General features: G+C 39.9%; 4 protein-coding genes across 4 annotated transcripts; 2 read left to right on the forward strand and 2 right to left on the reverse strand.

Annotated features, from left to right (window-relative positions):
* Nucleotides 1–3,999: 3,999 nt before the first annotated feature.
* tmem127 (transmembrane protein 127) lies at nt 4,000–9,691 on the reverse strand. The gene is made up of 4 exons (XM_072680987.1): nt 9,320–9,691; nt 7,770–8,076; nt 6,464–6,628; nt 4,000–6,105 (listed from the first exon to the last, which is right to left on the reverse strand). The coding sequence occupies exons 2-4, from the start codon at nt 8,005–8,007 to the stop codon at nt 5,795–5,797; spliced, it is 714 nt and encodes a 237-aa protein (XP_072537088.1). The 5' UTR covers nt 8,008–8,076; nt 9,320–9,691; the 3' UTR covers nt 4,000–5,794.
* Nucleotides 9,692–10,400: 709 nt separating this feature from the next.
* Nucleotides 10,401–14,382, forward strand: ciao1 (cytosolic iron-sulfur assembly component 1). The gene is made up of 7 exons (XM_072681951.1): nt 10,401–10,668; nt 11,342–11,490; nt 11,820–11,931; nt 12,108–12,196; nt 12,498–12,693; nt 13,281–13,359; nt 13,500–14,382. The coding sequence occupies exons 1-7, from the start codon at nt 10,530–10,532 to the stop codon at nt 13,732–13,734; spliced, it is 999 nt and encodes a 332-aa protein (XP_072538052.1). The 5' UTR covers nt 10,401–10,529; the 3' UTR covers nt 13,735–14,382.
* Nucleotides 14,383–14,653: 271 nt separating this feature from the next.
* Nucleotides 14,654–18,031, reverse strand: ufd1l (ubiquitin recognition factor in ER associated degradation 1). Its single transcript, XM_072681952.1, has 12 exons — nt 17,923–18,031; nt 17,428–17,560; nt 16,963–16,995; nt 16,742–16,863; nt 16,507–16,637; nt 16,139–16,211; nt 15,981–16,049; nt 15,815–15,883; nt 15,663–15,710; nt 15,466–15,554; nt 15,291–15,372; nt 14,654–14,941 (listed from the first exon to the last, which is right to left on the reverse strand). Exons 1-12 carry the CDS (start codon nt 17,923–17,925, stop codon nt 14,867–14,869), a joined length of 927 nt encoding a protein of 308 aa, XP_072538053.1. The 5' UTR covers nt 17,926–18,031; the 3' UTR covers nt 14,654–14,866.
* A 449-nt stretch (nt 18,032–18,480) lies between these two features.
* On the forward strand, nt 18,481–25,658 carry cdc45 (CDC45 cell division cycle 45 homolog (S. cerevisiae)). Its single transcript, XM_072680988.1, has 18 exons — nt 18,481–18,565; nt 18,784–18,843; nt 18,962–19,054; nt 19,166–19,303; nt 19,391–19,552; nt 19,656–19,714; nt 19,831–19,879; nt 20,890–20,951; nt 21,031–21,081; nt 21,209–21,328; nt 21,495–21,626; nt 21,867–21,965; nt 22,056–22,217; nt 22,303–22,441; nt 22,644–22,727; nt 23,147–23,265; nt 23,347–23,423; nt 25,266–25,658. Exons 1-18 carry the CDS (start codon nt 18,515–18,517, stop codon nt 25,328–25,330), a joined length of 1,722 nt encoding a protein of 573 aa, XP_072537089.1. The 5' UTR covers nt 18,481–18,514; the 3' UTR covers nt 25,331–25,658.
* The last annotated feature ends 343 nt before the right edge of the window (nt 25,659–26,001 follow it).

A 26,001-nucleotide genomic window follows, 5' to 3' on the forward strand; every position in this document is an offset into this window, starting at 1 on the left:
CGGCTCCTGTTGAACTGCGCTTAACCCTTTCGGTCGCGGTCGACGCGAGCAGCCGGGAGGAGCTGGGAACAGATGGCAATGAACAGCGTTGAATTTTACATGTGACAATAATTATATAAGCAATAATAAGTAATATTAGGTAAAAAAAAAACAAAAATTATTACACTTGTAAAATTAGGTAATTGTGAAAACTAAAAGTAAAAAAAAAACGTAACTAGTCAACTGTATTTAAGTCTCGAATTTTAAGTGATTTTAGTAGTTATTTGGTGTATAAATATTAAGTATGTGAATTTAATGAGTGAGTTTTTTAAAAGCTCAGCTGCAGTTTTACCACCCTGCTATTTGCCTTCCACTGAAACACTATTTCCGCTGTCCTTGACTGGTTGTTTCTTTGAGGCTGTGATGGATCACAGAGGTCACGTTGCGTAGCCTAGCCTAGAACAAATATTCTCCACAGTTATTCTTTCCGTAGTTATTCTTAACACCGTTACTGTTCTTCCGGAACAGTGTGAGGCTAAAGATTGTACCTGTATTCTTTTTACCACAGGGTCCCTCAACGCCACAGTCTGTCCACTTCTGTGGCCTGTGCTGTGGCCCCGCTATCTTCGCTGCACGATTTGGCCCCCTGCCTTTCCCCACACAGTACCCGCTTCTGTGATTTCTCCGATCCAAGTACAGTCGTGAAATGTGACTACGTGTTCCAAGCAATTGGGAATGACATCAACTCAGCCACGAAGTGGTAGGCCTCGTAAAAAGACAGAGCCGGGTCAGAGGTTGCCAACTTTCTGCAGAGTCAATTGCTACAGACCTCCAAACTTCATGTGGATTTCAGATTAGCTCAGGAACAGTGCGTAGAGAGCTTCATGAAAAGGGTTTTCATGTTTTCGTGCGAGCCAGGCCTTCTCGTCCAACATCAGTGTCTGGCCTCACAAATGCACTTCTGGATGAATGGTCAAACATTCTCATAAACACACTCCTAAACCTTGTGGAAAGCCTTGCCACAATAGTTGAAGCTATTATAGCTGCAAAGGGTGGCCCAACATCATATTAAACCCAAAAGCTTAGGCCGCACCACAGGGGCCTATAGTGCACTACCCCACCTCCCCAAAAAGCCATTTTTCTAAAAGCCATAATGACGATAATATTATATTAAAATGTTAATATTGAAAAAGGTTGGGATGCACTAGGCTGCCTGTTTCAGCTGCAGATCTGCCCATTGAAAATTAAAACATTTTAGTAAAATCAGATATATTAAAGGAGCATCTCTGCGCACTACTGAGCGTTAACATGTGTTTCATGGAGGGAAAATATGATGAGTAGTTGCCTATAAGTATTGTAATGATTCAAAAAGTCAAACTTCACAGGCATGTGATCAATAAGCTTTATTGGAGTGTAAATGTGGGGATTAGTTTGGGACATTTCACTCGAGTTCTCCTGAGTCTCTGCCACGGACATCTTCATACTAGGCTACATACGTCTTCTGTGTCCTTGAAGGAGTGTGATGTGACATATGCAGGTGTAGTGGATCGCTTACAAAGCAATAGGGTGTCAGGATGGTGTATGTTCATACTTCTCTTCCAACCATTCAAATGCACACTTTCCTGAGGGTGTGATTTATCTGGATAGGGTGTTTTTTTTTTTTTGAATGACAACAAGCCAGAATAAGAACAAACGGAAATGAAATAGGAGTGACAAGGCTATTTTTTAAATGTAAGGAGTAGAAAAATCAGATAATTGTGTGAAGATGTAAAAATAAGTAAGGTAAGTAAGGTTAAGTATTAATTGACACCTCTGAATAAGGAAGGGATGTGACTCAGGCAGGCGAGCTAATACTTTTGGCAATATAGTGAATATTAAAGTTAAAATGTATGTTCATGCCATTTCCAGTTGATAAAAAGTATTATTCATCATTTTGGAGTATGCTGACGGTTAATGCATGGCTAGTGATATTTAGCAATGGTGTGCAGTCAGACCCTTCCAACTCTTCAGAGAAGTATGTATGTAAACATTATATAAAGATATATTTCATTAATAAAGTAAACTAAAAACATCAACCAATTCAGGATACTACATTAACATGTTATAGCAGTGTTTCATAGCAGTTGTAGGACATATATCTGCCTGAGAGTGGATCTAACCAATCAAAACTGCTCATTAAAATGGCACTTTTGTTTTATTTTAGCTGTATTTGTGGGTTATTTGCATTTTAAAATCCATATTGTGATTTATAGTAGCTATGTTTAGTGTGGTTTATTGTGCATTAACAAAATGCATGTGGGGTTGGGGCGGGAGGGGGCTGTGTAGCAGAAGGGGTAACCGGTGAACGCACTGCACGCCACTGAATTTACCATTAGCATTTACTCTTCTTAAACACAGACCGTCTGTTACTTTATATGTTGGAGTGTTACTACTGCATCAGAGAAACCGGGCTGATTTGTGTAGCACTATGTGTTTTATCATGACAGCCCACCAACCTCCAGAGCTTTCAGTAACTCAGGGCTAATCTTCCTTCTCCACTCCTGGTGTACTTCTTATTTGGGCCTACAAGATCTGTCTAGCAGTTTATCCTGCCATCTGATCCAACTTACCACCAGGTGGTGATTAGTTGATGCCATAGATGCCATAGTTTTCACCCTCTTAAGTGTTTCCCCTTTTATTGCTGTTAAAAATGGAATCATGGTCAATATAATATAATAATACAAGAATAAAAAAAACATATGTCATCTCCTGGAATTCAGTTATATCCCTAAGAGCAGGCCTCCCCACAAACTGAGTGACTGTGTAAGAAGAAGACTAGTGAAGGAAGCCGGCAAGACACCTATGACTAGTCTGAGGGAGTTAAATTGATGCTGCCACCACCGTGCTTCATGGTGTGCAGTGTTTGGTGTCGGCCAAGCATAGCGTCTAGTCTGCAGGCCAAAAAGCTCCTTCGTATAGTTGACCTTGGAGTTTCCCCACATGCATTTGTGTGAACTATAGTCGAGATTTCATTCTCTTTGCTGCTCTCCCATAAAGCTTTGACTGGCGAAGAACCTGGACAACAGTTGCAGTATGGCAGTCTCTCTTTCATCTGAGCTGCTGAAGCTTTTAACTCCCTCAGAGTAGTCATAGGTGTCATAGTGGTCTAGGCAGATTTAGACATAATCATGTGCTCATTTCTTAATGATGGAACTCCAGCGGATGTTCAGCGTTCAGTGATTTTTTTTTTTGTGTCCATTCCCTGAAGTATCCTCTTAAATGACCTTTTATATTATTTTTTGTGTGTATTTGTACGGTCACCAATAGCCTGGACCACTGTTGAGCTAGGTCAGTCACTTTAAAGGTATGGATATTTGTGCAATCACTTATTTTATATTATATATTTTTATTTAATGGGCTCCATTTATAAAAGCAAGAAAAGGGGAAAACATCCAAGGGGTGTGTACTTTTTAATAGACACTGTGCACCAATCATGTCACAAGGCCTAGCTAATTCAGAGACAAATAGCTTCCCCTAAATTGTAAGAATTTTCTTTACTTAGAGCAAAAGAGACCTCCCAATTCCTAAATGTTTTGTAAATGAGCACAGTTCTCCCTCAATATACAAATATGATTTATTAAAAAACATTTTCTTCCTCATAATCAAACTAAACCCTCTCCTACATTTTCAGTAAGTAGGTGTTTGACAGACAAGGACCATAGTGTTCTACAAAGCACATCCTTTACTGTGCACATCCCTCTGCAAGATTATGTAAGGCTTTGGAACAATGGCTTCTTGGACTAAAGCTTCAGCCATCCTATTATTCTGATTCTCTGTTGAAAAGCACAAGCCACCCACAGTGGCCTAAGACGACTTAAAGGAACTATAAAGGAAACAGTTGGCCATGCAAGAGGTGTTCTTCCCACTGCATCATTCAGAAACCCAACTGCAGTTATGGAGTTTAATATGGGCCGGACTAAACAACTAAAGTAAAAAATCTAAAGCTTATTTATGAACAAATTCCAGACGCTCAGCCAAGGATACCACAAAAAACATCACCAAATCTTTTATTCATCATTTTTACATGTTAATGGTACAGCTATAGAAATTATGGAGAAACTGAACATAGCAGAACAGTCACAAACCACCCCGATATAATCAGAAAACACAAAATGCGTGTAAAATGAACAGAACATGTTTACGATCAGATCTCTGAGTAAACACATGTATGGTATCAAATTGTCAGGGCATGCCATGACGGTGCACATATCAAAAAAATTACTTAGCGACTTAGCAAAGAACTGTGAACAGGTCAGGCTAAATCAGACTGTGAAAGTGTGAATACAACCATGATCTAGAATTTGCATTGATTTCACCGTGTCACACAAGTGGCAAGTTTGGACATCTTACTAAATCGCACTAAACCACTACCAAAGCACGCAAAGTACACACGTACGTACACACACACACACACACACACACACACACACACACACACACACACACACACACACACACACACACACACACACACACACAAAATAGGATAAACGGATATTTAATTAAAAATCTTAAACGAATAAAGAGCACGCTAACAATCAGTTGGCAAACTGGAACACTTCCAAATTACAGTCAACAAATCTGATTAAATTGGTTGCCCTACAGAGAGCTTAGTAAATGCTGACTGATTCGTGGTTGAATAATTAACAATATAAAAAAAAGTCTAATAAATAGCCTGTGCTCTCTGGGGTTTGTGTGCATTTTCTTTAAAAAACAAAAAACAACATGGCTAACTAGCTAGAGAAAATAATTTATAAAAACTTCACAACAGTTTAAAAAGAATAATTTGTAGATATTTTCAAACAAAACTGCCCCCCAAACAAGTTTAATATAGCTCCAGCAGGTCTACACACTCATTGTTAGGGCAAATTATTTTTAAGCCAATAATTCAAATTGCTGAGGATGTATTAACCACTATTACACAATGTAATATGAAATAAATATCAAAACCTGGTAATTAAGTCCATTAAGTCACCAGTGTTGGGGATCAAAACCAAAAGCATCATTTTCTGGGCCACTTGTAAATCAGTATAATGTCAGTTAATTAAATCAGGCTTTTGGCTGTTTTGATAAACTGACCAACCTGACTGGGCCAAAACAGCAGGCTTTCACATGAACAGTTAAACAGTGTTGTACTGAAATTAGAAAGAGGGCATTTAGGATAATGGTACCTCAAAATAAAGACTACAATGTATGGTACTGTACAGGTGGAATGTAAAGAGGAGTTGAAAGACCTGTGATTTAACAAACAAAACAGGAAAAAAAAAAAGAAGCAAAGGATAAGGAAAGTTTTCCCAAAGCCCACAGTTTAAAGTGCCCAAGAAGCAGCCAGAAAACTGTATGCCAAAACACATGAAATGCTCGGTTTTAGCACATGATAAAGTGTATCATTTTTAAAGCAGTTTTGTATGGGACTCTCGGGCCTTTGCTGGCATATACATGCAAACTACTACAAGGAAAGATTAACCTTTCATGGAGATAAGCAATTCTAGAAGCAGCGCTGCAGTGAAACTCATCAATTTGTTCCATGCACTGAAGCAAGAGCCGAGCCGCTACTTCAAGTCTGTGCACGGATATAAAACAATGTTTGCATATGATGTAGTATTTTAGGTACTCAGCCTACATAATTTCTGTATGTAATTTATGACTTGGCAATTGGAATCTGCAAGTCTCTCTGTCCATGGTTTGTTTCGAGGTTGATCGAGGTACCTGAAGCATGGAGGGGAGTATACACAAGAAAGGAATAAGCACGCAGGCTTATTTTTTTGCCGCCGGATCAAGGTGTGTAAGCCGGTGGAGGCTGGAACTGGTTGGCAATATCGTAATCAGCAGGGAAAGTTTCACTGCTCTCCTCCATCTCCGAGAGGAGCTCTAGGGCCTGCTCCTCTTCCTCAGTGGGGTAATGACGGAGCAGGTTGGCGGCCGTGGCCAAGATGGAAGCTCCTCCAGCTCCAGCCACCAGGTAGAAGCTGATGGCAAAGGTGACGTAGATGAGTGAACCATGATACTTTTTGTGCTGCTGCTGGAGAGAAAGGATGAGCTCTGAGGCCCAGTAGCAGAAGCCAATCACAGTGGCACACTGGAGCACTGCAGATTGAAAAAGAAGAGACATTTAGGTCACACCCCCCAAAAAGAACATTACCAGTAGGTCTGCACACTATCCTGTGTTTTAACACTCACTGAGATGATGGCATTTGTTATACGTTAATAACAGTCCTAGCATTCCTCACATTTTTGTACTCAGAATGACACAGAGCCATCTTTACGTACATAACTTTTTTGTTATACACCAAATAAACAAAGAATTCTGTACACATCATGCTAATTACCAGCATGTAAAGAAAAGAATACTGAATTTATTGTAAAGGTTTTTATTTTTTAGCATTTACCAGCACTATGTGTGTAATCAAAAAAAAGTCCAAAAATATCATGACATGCTAAATACCTGTAAGAATGTGAGCAAAGGCATATCGGCGTGTAATCTTGAGAGCAGGGTGTTTGGGCCCAAAGACATCCAGTAGAAAAGCTGTCAGGCTACATAAAATGCCCAGGAAACAGAAGGCAGCGATAACTCGCAACAGCAGGATGGTCTGGGAATTAATACAATAGTCTGTGGCAAAACAAAAGAAACAACACATCAGCAAACGTTACACCCTCATAACCTGTGCACTTTGTGCAAAACTCCACAAAACAGGAAGTAAAAACCTCCCACTAGAACTTTACTGACTTCACCAATCACTTTACAGGTCTATCCATTAGTGTTGCCAAGAGATAAAACAATAGAAAAAAATATATAATAAAATAGGAACTTTTAATTTACATTTGTCTGTGGTCTCCCACACTAACCAACGGAGTAACTCTACATCAGGGCACTGAGGTTTCCCGGGCTCTGCCTTCTGAGCGATTTTACATTGTGGCTTGGAGCCCTCCCATGCCAGACGTTAAAGTAAGTGTACATCACAGTTCTGAGACTCCCTGAGCTGTGTGGGAATTTCCACCAGCTCATATTTACTCTATCCAGGCCAGCTAAGTGACTTTACACCCTGACCTGGAGTTTTTTTCCCCCCCCCCATACCTGCTGTTTCTGTTGCTAATATAAACCTGCATGGAGATTGAGAAAGGTGCTATATGAATTAAACTAATTCTTATCTTTTTTTATTTAAGTTATTTAAATAAAAGAATGGAAAGTAGCAAAATTCAGAGCATTTAACTGCCAAACTGAAAAGGTACTGACATTTCAAAACTATGCAACTCTGCTCTCTACAGATGCACAGTTACAGACTGTAGTCTATCTGTTGTCATATATTATTTAGGTGGTGGACTATTCTCAATACACAGACACTGACATACTAACGAAATGGTGCGAGTATGGTACTAGTAGGAGTTTATCAGGAACAGACGTTTCTGTTTCTGCGACCATTACACTTTTCACAGTCACTGCTAGGTAAGTAATCCAGCACCCAAAAACATCTAATAAAGAGTTGGCTTTGTGGTCAGCAAACCATACCAATAAAGTTCATGTTTCTAATGAAGTGGCTGGTGAGTATAGAACAGTACTCATTCTTTTCTTATCTGCACTGGCTAACTAAGTATATATGCTGACTTTGGTCACAAATACATGACAGATACCACTGTAAATGTATGTGCTTGGCTCTGTGTCCCTTCTCATTCCCTAAAACAGGTAGACTTATCACACATTCCTTTGTGTGTCATAATGATGCCATAAAAGGGTATTAGTAATGCAAAATAACCTTTAATAAGTTTCTCGTCTATGTATCCCAGAACGTCGGCCACTCCAAGTTCCTGTTTTGGGCAGGTTCCTCCGTGCACCCGCAGCCAGGCTGGTTCGGCCAGGGCTGTGCACAGGGCAGTGATGGACAGTGCGCCAGGCAGCGCAGAGGCCAAACTTCGCTCCGGCTGTTTGGGCAGCGCTGTTCCACCTCTCCTCCTGCGGGCTCCAGGGAGAGCGGGTCCCGGGGGGGCATACATGATGCGTTACTCAGCGGTCACCACCGAACAGCACCAGGTTCAAAGCAGAAGCAGAAGTTCAGAAAAATGCTGCGGAAACAAACATAAACAGGACTCAGGACACGTCTGCGTAGGGAAAAGCAATACGTTTATTGTAGAAATAGCAATAGATGTCCAGTATTAGAGACTGATTACTTGTGGTGCTAGCTCACTTCTTTACATGTCAATCACTACAGACATTAATTTGGGTCATCGCTGATGATCAAAATGGCAGAGCCTTGCTAGTGTAGTATTTATACATCCTGTATAAATGAAAATAATGCATAGTTCTGACTTTAGTAAATATATGAATATGAGTTTCTTATCTGGCTGTGTTTCTTTTTTTCAGTAAAAAATATTAGAATTAACAAGATTTTTAATATTCAGATCTGTGCTTTATTATGTTAAATCAAATGAGCTTATCAAGGAAATACCAAAAATGAGAAACTATTTTTACTGTATTTATATTAACTTGTATTTCTTCTTTTGTGATCTGGAGTTTTTACAAGCAAAAACAATCTAATTGCTGAGATAAATGGTTTTAAACAATGTGCTCAGGTGCCTAAAAAAAAGTGTTGTGTTTAGCAGCAAAAGGGTTCTTATACTGTAATAAGTTTAATATAATAATTAAAATCATTTCTAGGGCTATATTGAAGCCTACATTAAGCTGTAGCCAAAGATTATCACATTTTTCTCATGACTTGGTAAGTCATGGCCATGACTTAATGATCTTGTACTCACACTGTACTAAGTCATAGACTTATTTCTATTTATATTTATACAGGATGTCCCAAATGGGGATATTTCACTACATTAAAAAAAAATAATTGTCATAAAAAGTGCAGGGCCAAAACATGTCTATGCTAAAGACGTGACATCTTCTAGTCAGTCGTCGATACTGTGTAGCATTAGTTATTTTAAGATTCTCTTTACCAGCTATACCATCATCCGATGTTAAGCTAGTTTGAGGAAGTAAATCAGACATGTTGGCCAAGACTCACATGAGACTCAACCACTCAGCTAGTTAACTCAAGCCTTTCTTTCTGGTGTGTTTACGGCTAAAGTGACTTGCCATTATTTCAAAAGTGTTCAGCTTCATTAATATTGATTATATATATATTAATATTGACTGTAACAGTAAGCTACCAAAAATCACCGCACATTCAGCTAGCTAGCTTCGCAGTGGCGTCGCCTCTTTTTTTACTCTCAGTTTTAAGAAACACTTTAGACGTTAACACTAGACTTAGTCGATCAACCACAGCGGGATCGCTCTCCAGCCTAACACTAAACTCACCTGTCGGGTGTTGAAAAATCCTTCCTAGTGAGAAACAGGCGAAGCCATAAGGGGAGAAGTCGAGGCTCGTCGCGGCCAAAGCGGAGCTTTAAGTGAGCTACCGATAGAGAGAGAGAGAGAGAGAGAGAGAGAGAGAGACACAAAAGAACCGAAAGAGCTCCTCTCACGACACAACACTCCACACCACCATCCACATTTACCGCCTTTCGGTGCCCCTTTTCACAATATCCCACCTCCGACAAAGTGCTCTATCTAAGACCGCCACATTCTTCTGTTTTGATTAAAATCCTAATGAAAACAAAGGCAGCTCCGAGCTCAGCTGCTATTAGCTACCCAGCTACTTCCCACTGTTTCCATCTACACACTTCCGGTTCCTGTAACGTGCCGTGATGGAAAAAAAAAACCCTGCATTTGTTTTATTGTTTTAAACGTTTGTTTGTTTGTTTGTTTCTAAATAAAATGTATTGTTTATTATATTTCCTACAATAAATGTCTAAACGTTTTGAAGGACTCTACAAAGTTTGTCATTTGCACTTTTTTAATCCGATCGTTTATATTTGTCTAACATCTAGCTATCTATAACATCTATAAATGAACACAGTACATTCTAATGTACTTAATTAACATTAACCAATTAAATCCTAAAACTGGCATGATATAATCTGTGTGTATGGCTTTTTATGAAATGTTGGAATAAGGGAATATAATAATAATAATAATAATAATAATAATAATAACAATGTCATTTATACTGTGCCATTCAACTCTTTTACAACTATTTTAGTTGTGAGGTGTCTTAAATAGGCTACCGCAAGACTCTCGTTTTCATCATGTCAGCTACGATCATAGCTCACTTGCGTAAATGGCCGCTGTGTGACTGTCTCTCCCAGCTCACACACACACACACACACACACACACACATAGAGAATTGTCCCGGTTCTCTCGATGGCCGGCTTTGAGCTGATGTGAAGTGGGATGCAGTTTCTGAGAGAGCTGTCAGCTGACGGTCACAACTTCAGTCTGGGGGAGTGAGGTTCACTGAGTGTCCTGTAGGCGGCGCAGTCACTTTCAACGTGTTTGGGCGACGGACAGTGAAGAAAAGAGCAGGAAGGAAGGACGGAAGGAAAAGACATCTGATAAAACAACTGTCATCCGAAAAAAACGTTAGTTCTGACTGGTTAGACTAAAGCGACGTTGAATCCGTCAGTAATGAAGGACACGTTGGAGGTTGTTCACCGGCTGAACGCTCACCCCGACTCGCGCTGCTGGTATGTAGCCTGGAGCCCCAAAGGTTCACTGCTGGCGTCCTGCGGAGGAGACCGAGCGGTCCGGATCTGGGGGAAAGAAGGTAGCTGGCTACAGACCACAGACATCTGTGCTTAGTCTGACACACATCCCAGTAACTAACGGCACTGGACCCTGCTGTCTTCACCTTTCTTCAGGGTTTAGGAGTCGGTCAGTCATTTTAGCCACCTGTAAAACGGGTATGTGCTGATGACTGTTATTCAGGAGTAGCGCTTTGTGGCGGTGGGCGATATTGCGGAAATATCACGATACCCGATATGGCACGAAATTTGGACACAGCAGTGGGACTGTTTAAATAATCGTCATCCAACAGGACATCCAACTAACCATTACTAACAGTGCTCGTTTTTTCTGATTGCAAGCGTTGTACAAAGTACAGACGATGTCCATGATGTGCTAAGAAAGTGTATCGTGATCAACCTTACTACAATAATAAATAAAGTCATATTGCTGAGCCCCACGTTTCAAAAGTATTTATTGATTACTTATATAGATGAATTGGAACGTATGAATGTTTACTTATTACATTTCAAAATAGTGAGGATGGTATTACCGTAGTAAAAAGTTTTTACCGTCCAGTAAAAACACAGTGACTTGACAGTGGTTTTAGTCTACCCTACCAAACTCTGATACCCAGGTACTGACACGAGTAACAAGACCTTTCATGGCAGAATGGGTACGCAGTTTAATCCATGTGTCCTGGCCTGTTCACACAGGAGACAGTTGGGAATGTAAGTGTGTGCTGTCAGATGGACACCAGCGGACTGTCAGAAAGGTTGCCTGGTCACCCTGTGGGAATTACCTTGCATCAGCCAGCTTTGATGCCACCACTTGTATCTGGAAGAAGAAGAATGATGATTTTGAGGTAAAACCACTAGAATGCATAGATACATACATACATACATACATTCGCCATCACTTTATTATGAGCGATACTAATGCTGGGTAGGGCCTGATTGTTGATGTGAACATTACCTGATGCTGCTGGCCCACGTCTACATGATTTTATGCATTGCATAGATGCCACATGATTGGCTGTTAGTTAATGATTTGCAAATAAATAAATACATGAATGAATAAAACTTTGAGAATTTCCCCACTGTGGGACTAATGAAGGACTATCTTATTTTATCTTATATTTTTAGATTTTGCACAAAATGTCATGCAGCATGTGGGTTTTTTTCCTTTTTCCAGTGCCTTACAGTGTTAGAAGGACATGAAAATGAAGTGAAGTGTGTGGCTTGGGCTCCGTCTGGAAACTTACTGGCCACTTGCAGCAGAGACAAGAGTGTGTGGATATGGGAAGGTTTGTATACTAGGCAATGTAAATTTTGCCTGTGTTCTTATAGTTTGTGTTGTATACACTGAGAATGTCTGCATGTTGCATTGCAGTAGAAACACTTCCCATCTCACGCTTTCAGACATAGGGATCAAAAATGGACACTTTTCTCCTCTTTTCTCATGTTTTTTTTTTCTCTTCAGTGGATGAGGAAGATGAGTATGAGTGTGTGAGTGTGGTCAATTCTCACACACAGGACGTGAAACATGTAGTTTGGCATCCCACACAAGAGGTAGGATGTAGTTGGTATTTCTTTTCACATGATCTGTGTTAGCAACTTTAGTCCATAACTTGTGAACACTAGTGAAGTAAACCAATAGTAGTGCAGTATATTAAAATGCATATTAAACATATAACATTACTGTATCAATATTATGAGCTGGATTGTGCTGCATCAAATCATGTACAGAAATTCATGTGGAACTGGTGGCATACTGTAGACATCCGCATTAGCACTATAACAAAGGCCAATATCACAATAATTCTTAACACTGATTTGTTGTGCAGCTATAACATAACTTCCGTCTCTACAGCTCTTGGCCTCGGCCAGTTATGACAACAAGGTTTGCATTTATAAAGAGGAGGATGATGACTGGGAATGCCGGGCGACTCTAGAGGGACACACGTCAACTGTCTGGAGTCTTTCCTTCGACCCAGAGGGACACAGACTGGCCTCCTGTAGTGATGACCGCACTGTGAAAATTTGGAAGGAGTGTGCACCAGGAGATGGTGAATAAGAGCATGAATGCCAGAGTTTATTACATGGAGTCATTACAGAAAATTTCCATAAAACATTTCCAAATGGCACACATACACTTTGTCTAGGCCCTAGAGAGAAGTACTGCCAATTGAGCAGGACTCTCTGGAGCAGATAAACATGAACCTATTGGCACCACGACCAATGCCAGGCTTGGGCTAGAGGGGTATAAAGCCCCCCAGCATTGAGCTGTGGAGCAGTGGAACTGTGTTCTTTGGAATCCTGGTGCTCCATCTAATGCTTTTGGGATTAAATGGGGGGAGTTTAGGATGAGGTAGGGTGGTGATCATCCAACATCCTGGCCTCACTTATGCTCTTGTTGCTAAATGCAATCACATCCTCACAGCAAAGCTCTAGAAAATCTAAAAGAAAGCCTTCTTTGAATGGTAGAGATAGTTACTTCAGCAAAAGCAGCAGGATACACTCTTTTTAATACCCTTGATTTAAACAAACAGCGATAAACAAACAGGTGTCCCAATACTTTTGTCCATATCGTGTAAATTACAGATCTTGACGCTCTTAAAAATCAGCCAATCAATAATAATGTTTTTTATTGCAGGTGACAGTTCTACCGATGCGTGGAAGTGTGTGTGCACCTTGTCTGGGTTTCATAGCCGGACAATATATGATGTTGCGTGGTAAGTTTTGTTTCGTCTATAGTTTGATAACGATAAAAAAAGGTTACTAAACCTATCTGTTTATTCTAAAAATGAATCAATAAATTGTTCAAAAATGATCAACATACATATCACAGTTGTTGAACTTTCTACGTGGATAGGGATCGTCTGACTGGTGCCTTGGTGACAGCGTGCGGAGACGACGGAATCCGTGTTTTTAAAGAGGACACAACTGCCGACCCTGAGCAACCTGTCTTTAACCTTTCTGCTCATGTGCCTAAGGCTCATAGCCAAGACGTTAACTGTGTGGCCTGGCATCCACAGGAAGCGGGACTGCTGGCCACCTGCAGTGACAACGGAGAAATTGCTATCTGGAAATATGATTCGGAATCCTAATCTGGTGATGGGGCATCCTCTGCACTGGACTCAGAAAGCACTGTATTTTAAACATAGTCATTGTAAAGTAACAGCTGGAACAGTCGTGTTACCTCATGTCTTTCACTGAAATGGAGGAATCTGTTCATTCAGCTTTTTTTTTTCTACAATAACAAAATTACCATCGACATTCTTTCCCATTCATTACTGTTTCAAGTGTACGAAGCCTTTTTTCACCCCTGATTAACGTGACATTCTGAATACACATTCTAGGAACTACCGAAATGTATGCTGTGCATTATAGAAGTTCTTTTTAAAGGATTTATAGAAAGATACAATTTTCAAACATGAAGGTCAGGGCTTTGTTCGTGAAAAGATTCAGTTAACTAGTATGATTCACTCAGCAATTCTTAACTAAAACAAACCAAAAAAAAAAGGACATTTTGAATGATCTCTTGAGTTTTCTTCTCCTTTTAACAATGTTGCTAGTTGAATTATGTATGAACTGTTATAATTCAGAAATATTCTATTTTCATGTTACAGTCTAGAAACTGTTTGTTGTCTGAGCATCAACCTTTAAAGGGACATGTCTTGAATTTACCCTCTAAAGTGTTGAAAGTATTTTCACCGGCAAAATAAATTTGATGATGCAGTAGCGATTAAAATTCATATTATATAAATACTAAAACTGGATTAAGTTAAGTTACACTTCTCTGACATGTTTGGTAAATATTATGCCAACCATTTTATTCAGTTAGGGTGAAGAGGCTCAAAGGACAGCAATGAGCTCCAACAAAAACATACTAGTAAAACAAGAATGCTGGACCATTTGTAGGACAGTACCACCACTGGTATGCTTAGAATAATTTTAAGTAAGTATTCTAATCATCTTCACTGAAGGAGTTAGGAATAAAAAAAATAGATAAAAAAATACGAAACGTAAACCATGGGGTCATGTTTATTTCTCAAGCACTTCAATTTTGTATATATAAATTAATTAAAAAACATTCTGATCATTGCTTTTACATCTCTAGAACTGTACAATGATCCTCACGCAAATATCAGTATTGACCTAGAGTTCTACAAATGGAGAATACATGAACAGCAGTTTGTAGGATGCTTTTATTAGTGATTCCTGGCAAACCGTCTTTGATCAAGGTTTCCTGCCCTTCTTGCGCAAAGACTGGCCTTCTCCCGAGAATGCGATGAAGTTACTGACAGAATCATCCTGCACAGAAAAGACAAACCAAAATCAAATGACATTTCTTGTCACCCCGGTCAACCCCACATCAATAGAAATTCTGAATATACACACACACACATTATATCCACACCCTACACATCCTTGTACTTGTAAATGGAGAGTAACAAAAGTCCAAAAGTATTGTCAGCGGAACTTCTACACCTGTTCTTGCCATAGCAGGTGCTGATATTGAACTGATACTTCTGGTACTGGTAAACTGGTAAAATTCTTAAATAGACAGTCTAGGTTTACAGTCTATAAAAGGTGCTCGTTTAACAAAAACTAAATGCAATCAAATGCAATGTTTCTAAATCTATTTAAAAAATTGAAATACCTCTTCTATTTTGCGAGGCTGTGGTCTGGAGTTTCTGATGAAAGTGATCTTCCCAAGCTTGAAGTCATAGTTAGGAATCCCTCTGTTTAAAAGTTTACAAAAGAAATGCTTTACAATTCCTAGAAACTGACTGGAAATTGTATCCATTTGAAAGATGATGGTTGCAGGTCCTCACCTTTTGATGTCATTGGGGTCAATGCGAACAGGACTGGGTTCAATTCCTTTCTTCTTTCCATCAAGACGATTCCCAGAACCTGTGAATGCCTGAGTAGAATAAAAGAAAGGGAGATCAGTTTAATATCAGTATATCTTCACAACCTAATTTCAGACATGAACGGCTAAATAAATGATTTTGCAATGTGTTCTGCTTACTCTGAAGCCAAGATCCATCTCATAATTGCTTGGGTCTGTCTCTTCCTCCTTCAAACAAACACACATTTTATTTAAGGTTAAACCCTTCCTGATGAACTACACGCCAGTAAGCCAGTACATGCAGTGTAAAACTGGCTGTTATTAAAACGTACTGCAGGTTCCTCATGATGCTGTGTGGGTCTTTCTGGCTCTTTATAACCAAGTGGAGCATCAAAATCCACCTAAAAAGGAAGAAAATATATAATTGCTTATATGTATTGGTAAATCTTCAACACATTATATTTATTAGGTGTAAATTCAGCGTGCAAATGTACTTACGTTCATATCACATTCAATAATGGACACAGCTTTGTCTGGTTTGGTCTCCATGACGCGCAGCTCATAGATCTGAAATGGAAGTAATAAAAATGACAATTTTAGGTTCTTTTGTTATATAAAAACAAAAATGTATATTTAGGGACTCTTCAGACACTCACCTTTTCATTGTAGTTGATGGCAATGACATCACCTGTAGTCAAACAGGCGAAATTCCTCAGAGCATTTTCTAACCTACAGAGAAAAATATCAGTACACTTCAGTACATGAATCGTGCACAGTTAAAAGGGCATTCCCACCTAAAACTGTAATTTAATCTAGAACGTAATATCCTATAGTGCAGTATTGCATCCTTTAGCCACAGTAATTAGCTAGAACTCATGATTTTGTAACATTTCTGTATTTTCAACCATCAACATTCTCTTAATCTGCAATACCCAGCAACATTCAAAAACTGGAAATCCAACTCACAGTGAAAATGTGCCCCTTCATTTTCTTTACTGCTGGAATGATTATGAGTGTTACTTACACAGCCTTAGGGTTTGTGATATCTAAGAAGTCTGGGCTTTGAGGCTGAAATTTGGAGTAAGTTGCCACCATAAGATTGACACTCTCAACCTGGACCAAACCTCCTTCTTCCAATAACAGGTTCTGCATCATCTGTGGGAGAAAGACCAGTTAAACGTACAGGCTCGGAATTCAATTGTCTGAAAGCCCAAATTAATTATCAAAACAAATGATATATGAGTTGTTTTTTTTTTTACCCAGTGGGGAAGGTAGCAGATCCCTTCATCGGCAACAAACTCCAAGACACCACAATGGGTCATTCTGTCTGAGTTCTTATTGGTCAGTTTGAACAGCATGGGGTATGTGATGTTAAGTCTGCCTGTTTTAGGGAAACGAAGGACCACAGATTCAGTCAGTGCATCATAACTACAGCAGTATTAGTCTTATACTAAAAAACAGCATCACGTTATGTACTTACTAAGCTGGTCCAGTGCTGATGGGGGCATTATAACTGGCAAGATAAAGGAAAAGAGGAGAGTATTACACACTCAAAAGCCACTTTATAAGAAGCATATGCCTTGTAGTATATCTTGCTGGTGTACAGTTAAAAGACAGTAGCCCATCTGAGCACAGGCTGGATCTTAATCCAGGAATACAAGTACGCCTGGTAGCCACACTTGCTATCATGTCAATATGACTTTTGACTTTTGTGACAGTCCAGCAAAATGACATCAAAACAACAGCAGTCCTGTGGGAGGAAGCTGATCAATCATGAGAGGAAGAGGAGAACTATTCTCCTATTCTAAGCTAAACATAAGTGCTAGATACAGTCTGTGGTGTTGATAGTGGACATATTCACAACAATGCAAACATATAATGACTACCATAATGAAAAATAGCTGGAACTAAAACTCAACACAAAAAAACATGGGAAATACAATACTTTTTCCTCCTTTCTCCACGTCTGAGCGATCGTTGGGTCCCGCCAGCATCGATACCGAGTAGCAGCGGTACTGTGTAGAGAAGCGGTTCTGGAAGGCCCGAGGCATCGGGTGATCAAACATGTTGAAAGAAAACTGAAAAGGCGAGAAAAGTGGGATTAACCAAATGCTGCGAGGACCTCAGGCCTCGATGGCTACATTCACCCGTTTCATATTACAGACACAAAAACACCAGCTATACTCCCAGCTTCACATTTATAATAAAAAAGCTCAACACCAGGCTTCATTAAAACGACTAAAACTAAAGAGCAGTTTCAGCTGTAAACCGAAACAATAGGACTGACAGTGACAGTGCAGCTTTAGTCGCTAGCTTAGCTTAGGTTTACTAACGTTAGCTAGCTAGCTAGGTTGTTAACACACGGCATTAGCTAGCTAACCGTTTAACACAACACAGAGCCCGCATACACTACCGAAGTGGCTAGGCTTTCAACACCCACCATGTTGCTTGATTGAGCTCTACTATTTTGAGAACTACTGAAGAAACCAGGCCACAGCAGGAAAAACAAACTTCCCCTTCACAGAGAAACGCTCACTGCAGAGGATGTGACGCCTCTCCACAACAAAGCGCCTCGAGCCAATCAGATCAACGTGACGTTCACCAATCAAATTACTTCTTTTTTTTTGAGGAAAAATTCCAAATAAATTCAAGTAACGCACAAATATACACTTAATTTAATATATTGTCATAAAAATGGTATACACTTGAAAATCGAAAATTCCGCTTGAAATATGAAGTGTCACTTTGGTTGATCAAACATGGAAGGCTTTAGTGATTGGTGCAGCATGTCTGAGCGACCCGCCCCATTTCCCTAACGTATTCGCGAGCCGTCGCTGATGGAGTGAATCTGATTGGTCGGGACTTTGTCCATGCTCGCAGGCTATTGGTCCAGATTTGACAAAGCCCGCCTTCTCTTCTATGAACGAAATTGGCGCCAGAGTTTGAGGACAGAAAGTGCAGTGGATTAAGCAAGGCGGTTTGACAAGACTGGTCCGGGAGCGAGGCGGTTTTATTTGTTTTGATATTTTAAGATGTTTGTGACAGATATTCGAAAAGAGTTTTATGATGTTGTCGTTAACCAGGTGAGAAGCTTCTCCGTTTGATACGTTGAGTCTGATTTAACCCGGTGGCTAACCGGCCGAAGCTAGCTAGGCAGCGTTAGCCAGCCGATAGATAGATAGATAGATAGATAGCTAGCGACCTTACCCGCCGTTGACTTGCCGAGTTAATGTGTTTTTTAAAAATGGTTTATTTGTATATTTCATTACATTAATTTCTCTCTTCTTATCTTGTTTTTAAGCGAGTGGCTCTTCTTGTGTCCTCCGACATTGACGCGCTCTGTGCGTGTAAAATACTGCAGGTTAGTGTTTTGCAGGTTGTCGGCAGTTGGGACATGGCAGTGTGTGAAACTGGAGTAACGTAGCTAAAGGCCTAGCTATACTTCATACGTGTGATTCCGTCGTGTCGTTTCTTCGCAGGCCTTGTTTCACTGCGATCAAGTCCAGTATACCCTTGTTCCTGTGATGGGATGGCAGGACCTTGGCACTGCCTTCTTGGAACATAAGGATCAGGTGTGTTTGCAGTTTTCACGTTACCATGTGTTCATGTACAGGGAAAAGGAGCTCACTGAGTATAGTATCAGAATAGGAATCCTGTATGTAAATGTCTTGTTTCTTTTACAGTACCAGTACTTTGTCCTTATTAATTGTGGGGCAAACGTGGACCTGCTGGAGACTTTACAGCCTGACGAAGACTCCATCTTCTTCATTTGTGATACCCACAGGCCTGTTGATGTTGTCAACGTGTACAATGACACCCAGGTGCTCCCTCATACAGTTTAGAAGGGCAGGGTACTCCAAATAATTCCCCTTTCTGCTGCTAAAATGAATTTCCTCTCTTCCCTTTAGATTAAGCTGATGATTAAACAAGATGACGATCTTGGAGTGCCCTCGTATGATGACATTTTCCGTGATGATGAAGATGAGGACGAGGATGGTGAGGGAGGGGATTCTGGGAATGAAAGCGATGGTGGGTCTGAGCCATCTGGGAAAAGGCGGCGTTTTGACGAGGCAGGTTTTCTCTTTCTGAACCCAGTGCCTGGAGAAATGTGTTCTCATGTCTGGACGTGCTTCTCATTCTAATGATTTTGCATTTGACCTCTGCTACTTTCAGGGTGCGTTGGAGAGGAGGATTGAAAGGCAGCGAGCTAAGAGGGCGTGGGAGGCTCGCAGGTCAGTTACACTGCATTGGCAGAATAACTGCTGTATCTTGTACTGGTCACGTAGTCCACTTGCTAATACTCCTGTCAACATGCTTATCACATCCTAAAGGGCCTCTGTGTTTACAGGAGGGAGATTCTGTTTGACTATGAGCAGTACGAGTACCACGGCACTTCAGTGAGTATCAGACTCTGTGTGAAATGACTTCCTTAGTGTAGAATTGTCACCGGTTTCATAGGCAGTTTCATTGCCTATAATTATTTTAATAAATAGTTAAGAATTTCATAACTTTATTAGGCTAGAATTATACTGGATAGGGCCATGCTTTGCCTTCAAAACAGAAAATTCTTTGAAACTCCACTGAAGAACGCTGAGCTCTTTGTCATGTTCATGAAGCCAGTTTGGGATAACATTTTGCTTTGTGGCCTGGTGCATCCTCATGCTGAAAGTACCCATTAGGGCATAGGTGGGCAACGGGGACCAGAGTCCAGCACAGTTTGCTAATTTCCCTGCTCTAACATGCCTTCTAAACCTGGCAATTAACCGGTGAGTTCGATCAAGTGAGCTTGAGTGGGGAAAAGCAAAATAGTGCAGGACTCTGGTCCTCCAGGATTGGAATTGGCCACTCCTTCATTAGAGGATTGGTAAATTGTGGTCATGAAGGGATACTCAAACAGGCTGTTCAAGTGATGATTGGTATTAACAGGACATAACTCTGCTGAGAAAAACATTGCCCACACCATGACACCGGCCTGGACTCTTGAAAAAAGGCAAATTGGGTCTGTGGCTTCATGCTGTTGGTGCCAAATTTGACCCTGACCTCAGCTTTCTGTTCAATACAGTCTGTTATCTTGAACCAGTCTAGCCATTCTCTATGGACCTCTCTCAGCAACAAGGCACTTATGTCTTAAAAATGCTGCTTCCTGTTTACCTGTATTTTAAACTCTTAAGACTGTTGTGCCAAAAAAATCCAAGTAAATTAGTAGTGTTAAACATGCCATACACAATTGCTGAGATCACATCGTGTTTTCCAATCTGATTGTTGATGTGAGCATTACCTGAAGCTGCTGACCTGTGTCTGTGTGATTTTTATGCACTGCTGCCACAAGATTGGCTGATTAGATAATTGTCTAAACGAGTAGATGTAGACTATCATGAGTAGTTTTACTAACTCTTTTGCCTTATAGGCTTCGATGGTTATGTTTGAGCTGGCCTGGGTTATGACGAAGGACACTAAAGATATGCTTTGGTAAGTTTTGCCAGCAACTATAACATGTGCATAGATATTTGTTATGGAAATGGAATTGTGACTTCTGTGTATTTGACAGGTGGAGCATTATTGGTCTAACTGATCAGTGGGTCCATGACAAAATCACCCAGTAAGGATATTACTTTGACCCTTTAGGAATACCCTTATGCATATTTTTATGGTGATATAATTAGTAATATTTAAACCATGTTCTTTTTTTCCCCCTTTTTTTATTTTTTATTTTTTTTTATATAAAGTATGAAGTATGTAACAGACATTGCTACCCTGCAGAGGCATGTGTCTCGCCATAACCATCGCAATGAGGATGAGGAGAACTCTCTCTCTATCGACTGCATGAGGATCTCCTTTGAATATGAGTATCCTCTTCAATGTTGTTGTGGAAATGCTTTAACGAATGCTTTGTTGTGAAGAAAATACCGAACTGGTTATCTGAAGAGAAAAATAATTATTCCTATTCTGAAACAAGCCTAAGCTAAAATGGCGCAGAGTTGTGTTCAATTCCCTTAACTATGTGTGTCTCAGCTTGAGACTGGCTTTGTACCAGCACTGGTCACTGTATGAGAGCATCTGTAATTCCTGCTACACCTCTTGTAGTTTTAAACTCTGGTCCATCAACGGGCAGAAGAAACTGCAAGAGTTCCTGGCAGATATGGGGTGCGTGCATGTTTTTCCGTTATTTTTGCTATTATGCCTTATTTCTGTTCCTTTGATTGGCCTGTTTTCAGTTTTTGCCTCTCTTAATCGTGTGGGTTTATTTTTATTATTATTATTTTTTTAAATAAAAATCTCCAATCTATGAGCCTTGATTTACAGAATGTGGTGCTAAAATTAGTGGAGCTGCTGAATTGCTATCCTAGTGTGTCATGCCCTCAGTTTATGTCCATGTTCTATTAGTCTCCCACTCAAACAGGTGCGCCAGAAGTTTAATTCCATGGACATGTCGATCAAAGAAAACCTGCGAGATGTCATTGAGGAGTCCTCCAACAAATTTGGGTGAGGGCAGGGAAGGTGCATTTAAAACTGCACTAATATGTAAAACATGTTTCAGACTGGCTCATGTTAAATAATTTGTGTGGTTTCCAGAATGAAAGATATTCGTGTACAGACGTTTGGTGTGCACTTTGGCTTCAAGAACCGTTTCTTGGCCAGTGATGTGGTACATGCTGCTGCAGCCCTGCTTGAGAATGTGGAGAAGGATGAGGGCGCTACAGATAACTTTATTAAAGCCCTGGACTGCCTCTCGAGGTGGGAACAAGTGCACACAAGCGTTCATGTTTAGACTGTTTTATTTATTATGGGTTAAGGTAATGTGTGTATGTCTGTGTTGTAGGAGTAACATAGAAAGACTACATTTGGGGATTGATCTTGCTAAGAAAAAACTCAAGGCTATTCAGCAGACAGTAGCCAGCTGTATTTGCACCAATCTTATTCTCTCACAAGGACCCTTTCTGTACTGCCATTTACTTGAGGTACGTGTACACTTTTCTTAAATCTCATTTTCTCCAATATGTCTCTTTACCGACTGTGGAAAACACTTTTTGGAAGTTTAACTTTGATGCATGCATTACTTTCTCCTATTACTGTTCCAAGTGTCACCCACAACCCCTAAACTCAGAGCTGATGTGCAAATACAGATGTTTTAAAATTCTGCTATATTGGAACCAAATTTAGGGTACTCCAGATGTGAAGCTGTTCTCCAAGCCTTTGGCCCTAACTTTGCTCTGCAAATACCTGCTCAAAGCCTTTGTCTGCTCTGTAAGTACTCCAGATTTGCTGGTCTGTGTCTGTTGTACATTGAAATGACTTCATGCACTATACAACTGTTGCTGAACTGCACTGAATGCTCCCAAAACATGTGCCAAAATTTACTGATGCGAAAGGAAAGCATTGTGGAAAACACCTTTGGGTGTAGTAGTAGCACAATACTTATTTGAGGCCACCCTACATTCAATACTGCAGCACCATTCCATCTTAAATGGTGTTGCAGTATCGGACATGTACTAAGGTGGATCATTTTTATATGTAATAAGATTTTATATATATATATATATGGTGGACAGATGGGGACCATTGCATGTATGTATGTATATATAAATGTATGAGGTATTGTAGGGCTGTTTGTTTCAGGGAGTTAAAGGCGTTGGAATTAAAGTTCACAATTTTGTGTGTGTTAGACCCGGAATAAGCGCTGTAAGGTGTTGCCGCTCATTATGGCTGCTCCCATGGATGTGGAGAAAGGCACAGTGATAGTCCTGGGCATTCCACCAGAATCTGAGACCTCTGACAAGAAAAAGTAAGTGTCTGTGTGAGCGTGTAAAGGAGAAAGGATAATGAATAGAACTGTTCTTTAAGTTCTTCTTACTTCTCTCCTCAGCTTCTTTGGAAGGGCTTTTGAGAAGGCAGCTGAAAGTACAAGCTCCAGGACACTGCATGATCACTTTGACACCTCAAGTAAGTAACTGACACAGAGACCAGTAATGAGCCCAAATTCACAAATGGACCACAAGGTGGCAGGCTGCCTCTCTCAAAAACTTTTGTTTTTGCAATTGGTAGAGCTATGCACCTGCACTCAGCCTCAGCAGGGAACATGACCAGCACAGCTTGGGTTGGCCTGACTGCTTGAATTAAACAGTAGCAGTAAACATAACTGCTAGTTCTTTTCTATAATATGGCACCTAGGTGACTTTCATGCATTGACCAGATTAACCTTAAGACTACATTGTCTGTGTTGGTTGATCATTGTTGCAGTTTTTCCAATATAGTTATAAATAGTTTTAAATCAACTAATATGGGATACTGCAGTATTTAAAAAAAACAAACAAAAAAAACCCATATTTCAAAATTAAGACCTGCTCTGTTTATGTAGTAATTGGCCAAATAAGCCAGACCTCATTGTGTTCTATGATGAACTGAATGTTAACTAAACTAGCTTCTCTTTCCTGATTACTGCAGTTTTCCATTTGTAATAGTTAAGTGACAGTTTAACAGAAGCAAACTGATCCTTTTTAGGTTTCAAAATAATGCTGGGCCACATAAATGTAGAACCATCTGTGCTACTTGTTGAATTGTGAATGGACGATAACAATGTCACTCCATAATGTAAACATAGTTGTTTTGGTTTCCTCACACTTTTTTTTTTTTTTAACCTTAATGCCTTAATTTAGTCCTAACCTAAAACCGAAAGGGTTTTAAATTCTCAGTATTTCAGGTGATCACAGTGACTATCCATGTGACTGTTCATGTACAAGCAAAGGAGAGCGTGTTTTTAACCGGGAGTGTTCAGTCACAACCATACTGACCTTACTCATAACTTATTACACTGACTCATTTGACAAAAATGTTAGGTCTATAGACAGACGTAGCAGAGACACTGTTGGAGTTCTCATGGTCTGTCAGTTTGGTGCTAAATACCATTCCCTAACCTGTAAGTTCCGCTCTACAAAACCAAGGCACAAATACACCCTTATCCTCATTTACTGCTACTACAAGTTCAAATGAGAACTTAAAAGGCTCATATAATGGAAAACATGACTGTTGATTGACAAGTTGCACAATTGCGCTGCTTCAGAGGCAACCATTAGGAATCTTAGAAGAAACTTATCATATACAGTCACATGGAAAAATGGGACCTTTTTTATTACAATATTGAAATGGAGGTAATATAACTGAAATTAAATACAACGAATTATATTTAAATAATTATCATAATCTGATTAATAGAAAGGTAGTTTTCTTGTGATGAAGTTTAAAATGGAATCAGGTGCTCAATCACCTGCAAATAGATTAAACCCTCTCTAATGAAGGTCCATAGAAGAGGGAAGAGGAGAGAAAACCCTTAAACATTGCCTTGAATGAATGAATTCCTCTAGCTGTGTGGAGTGGGGAAAAATCCATCTCCCAGTGGATGTCAGACTGATGGACGGTTATAGGAAATGTCTAATTGAGGTTATTTCAGCCATAAGAGAGGCGTGGGGCTAGAGAAATGCTAGCAATTAGGGCATAGGATGTACCAACTATTTATTTATTTATTACTATTTGTTTAGGGTTAGCCGACAATCTCAATGTTTGAAATGAAGACATTGTCCATATGTTTGAATGTTTGAAAAGGCCATGGTTTTCATGTAACTATAAATAACTTGCATGTAACGTTTGTTTCTCCTGCTCTTCTAAAGGGGTGTTGCATTATTAAACCGTCCAGATAAGTTGCAAAATTGTGGAAATATAATTCCACAGACCTCCTATGAAATCTAATAGACCCCTTTTAAATATTCCCTTATTTTCTTTTTCTTTTAGTCATCGAACTAAAGATGGAAGACCGAGGCAAGTTTCTTGATGCGCTCATCACCCTCCTGTCATAAACCCTGGGACTGCTTGATGAGTGCTCCCCTCAAACAAACCCCATCAGAATGCCCATATCTCCCTCAACCTGGGGACTCTGAGGGGGGAAAACACATAAACATGTACGCAGCCCCTCTATGAATGGAATTTTACATGCCTCGAGAGCAAACGTGAGATTTGCCATGTTCCCAGTCAGTTTGGTGCCAAATTCATCTCAGAGCTCTGGTCTGTGTGCAGTAAGAGCTGCCCTCCTAAAGACCTCAGCCACTGGCTGGTCACCCATTTCTGCTCTGTAGGTGTTGTGGTCATGTGATTCCAGTCACGCAGACCCTGCACGTGTATTATACTGTACAGTCTTTTTATTCTGTTGTAGTGTTGACGTTTTGATGTTTGTTTTTACGTGTATGACTATCATGTACCTAATAATAAATGCAGTTTCATTAACAAACTATTTTCTTTGTCTTTGATCCATTTTATTAATTAATTTATTTGTAATTTCTTAGTGATTCTTCTTGCTTTGGTCAAGAAACATTCATATGTGATCTTCTCTTAAATTGTTGAAACATTTTCTCTATTTAAAGCTTGTGCCTCTAGACTCCTCTAGCCCAAAGTTTTGCTCAAAACCTCTAGCTAGCATTTTAACTTGTAATCAGTCATGATTACAGTATATTGGTGTGATTAATGAGGAACA

This window comes from Salminus brasiliensis, chromosome 6, assembly GCF_030463535.1.
Source record: "Salminus brasiliensis chromosome 6, fSalBra1.hap2, whole genome shotgun sequence".
Taxonomy (NCBI): domain Eukaryota; kingdom Metazoa; phylum Chordata; class Actinopteri; order Characiformes; family Bryconidae; genus Salminus; species Salminus brasiliensis.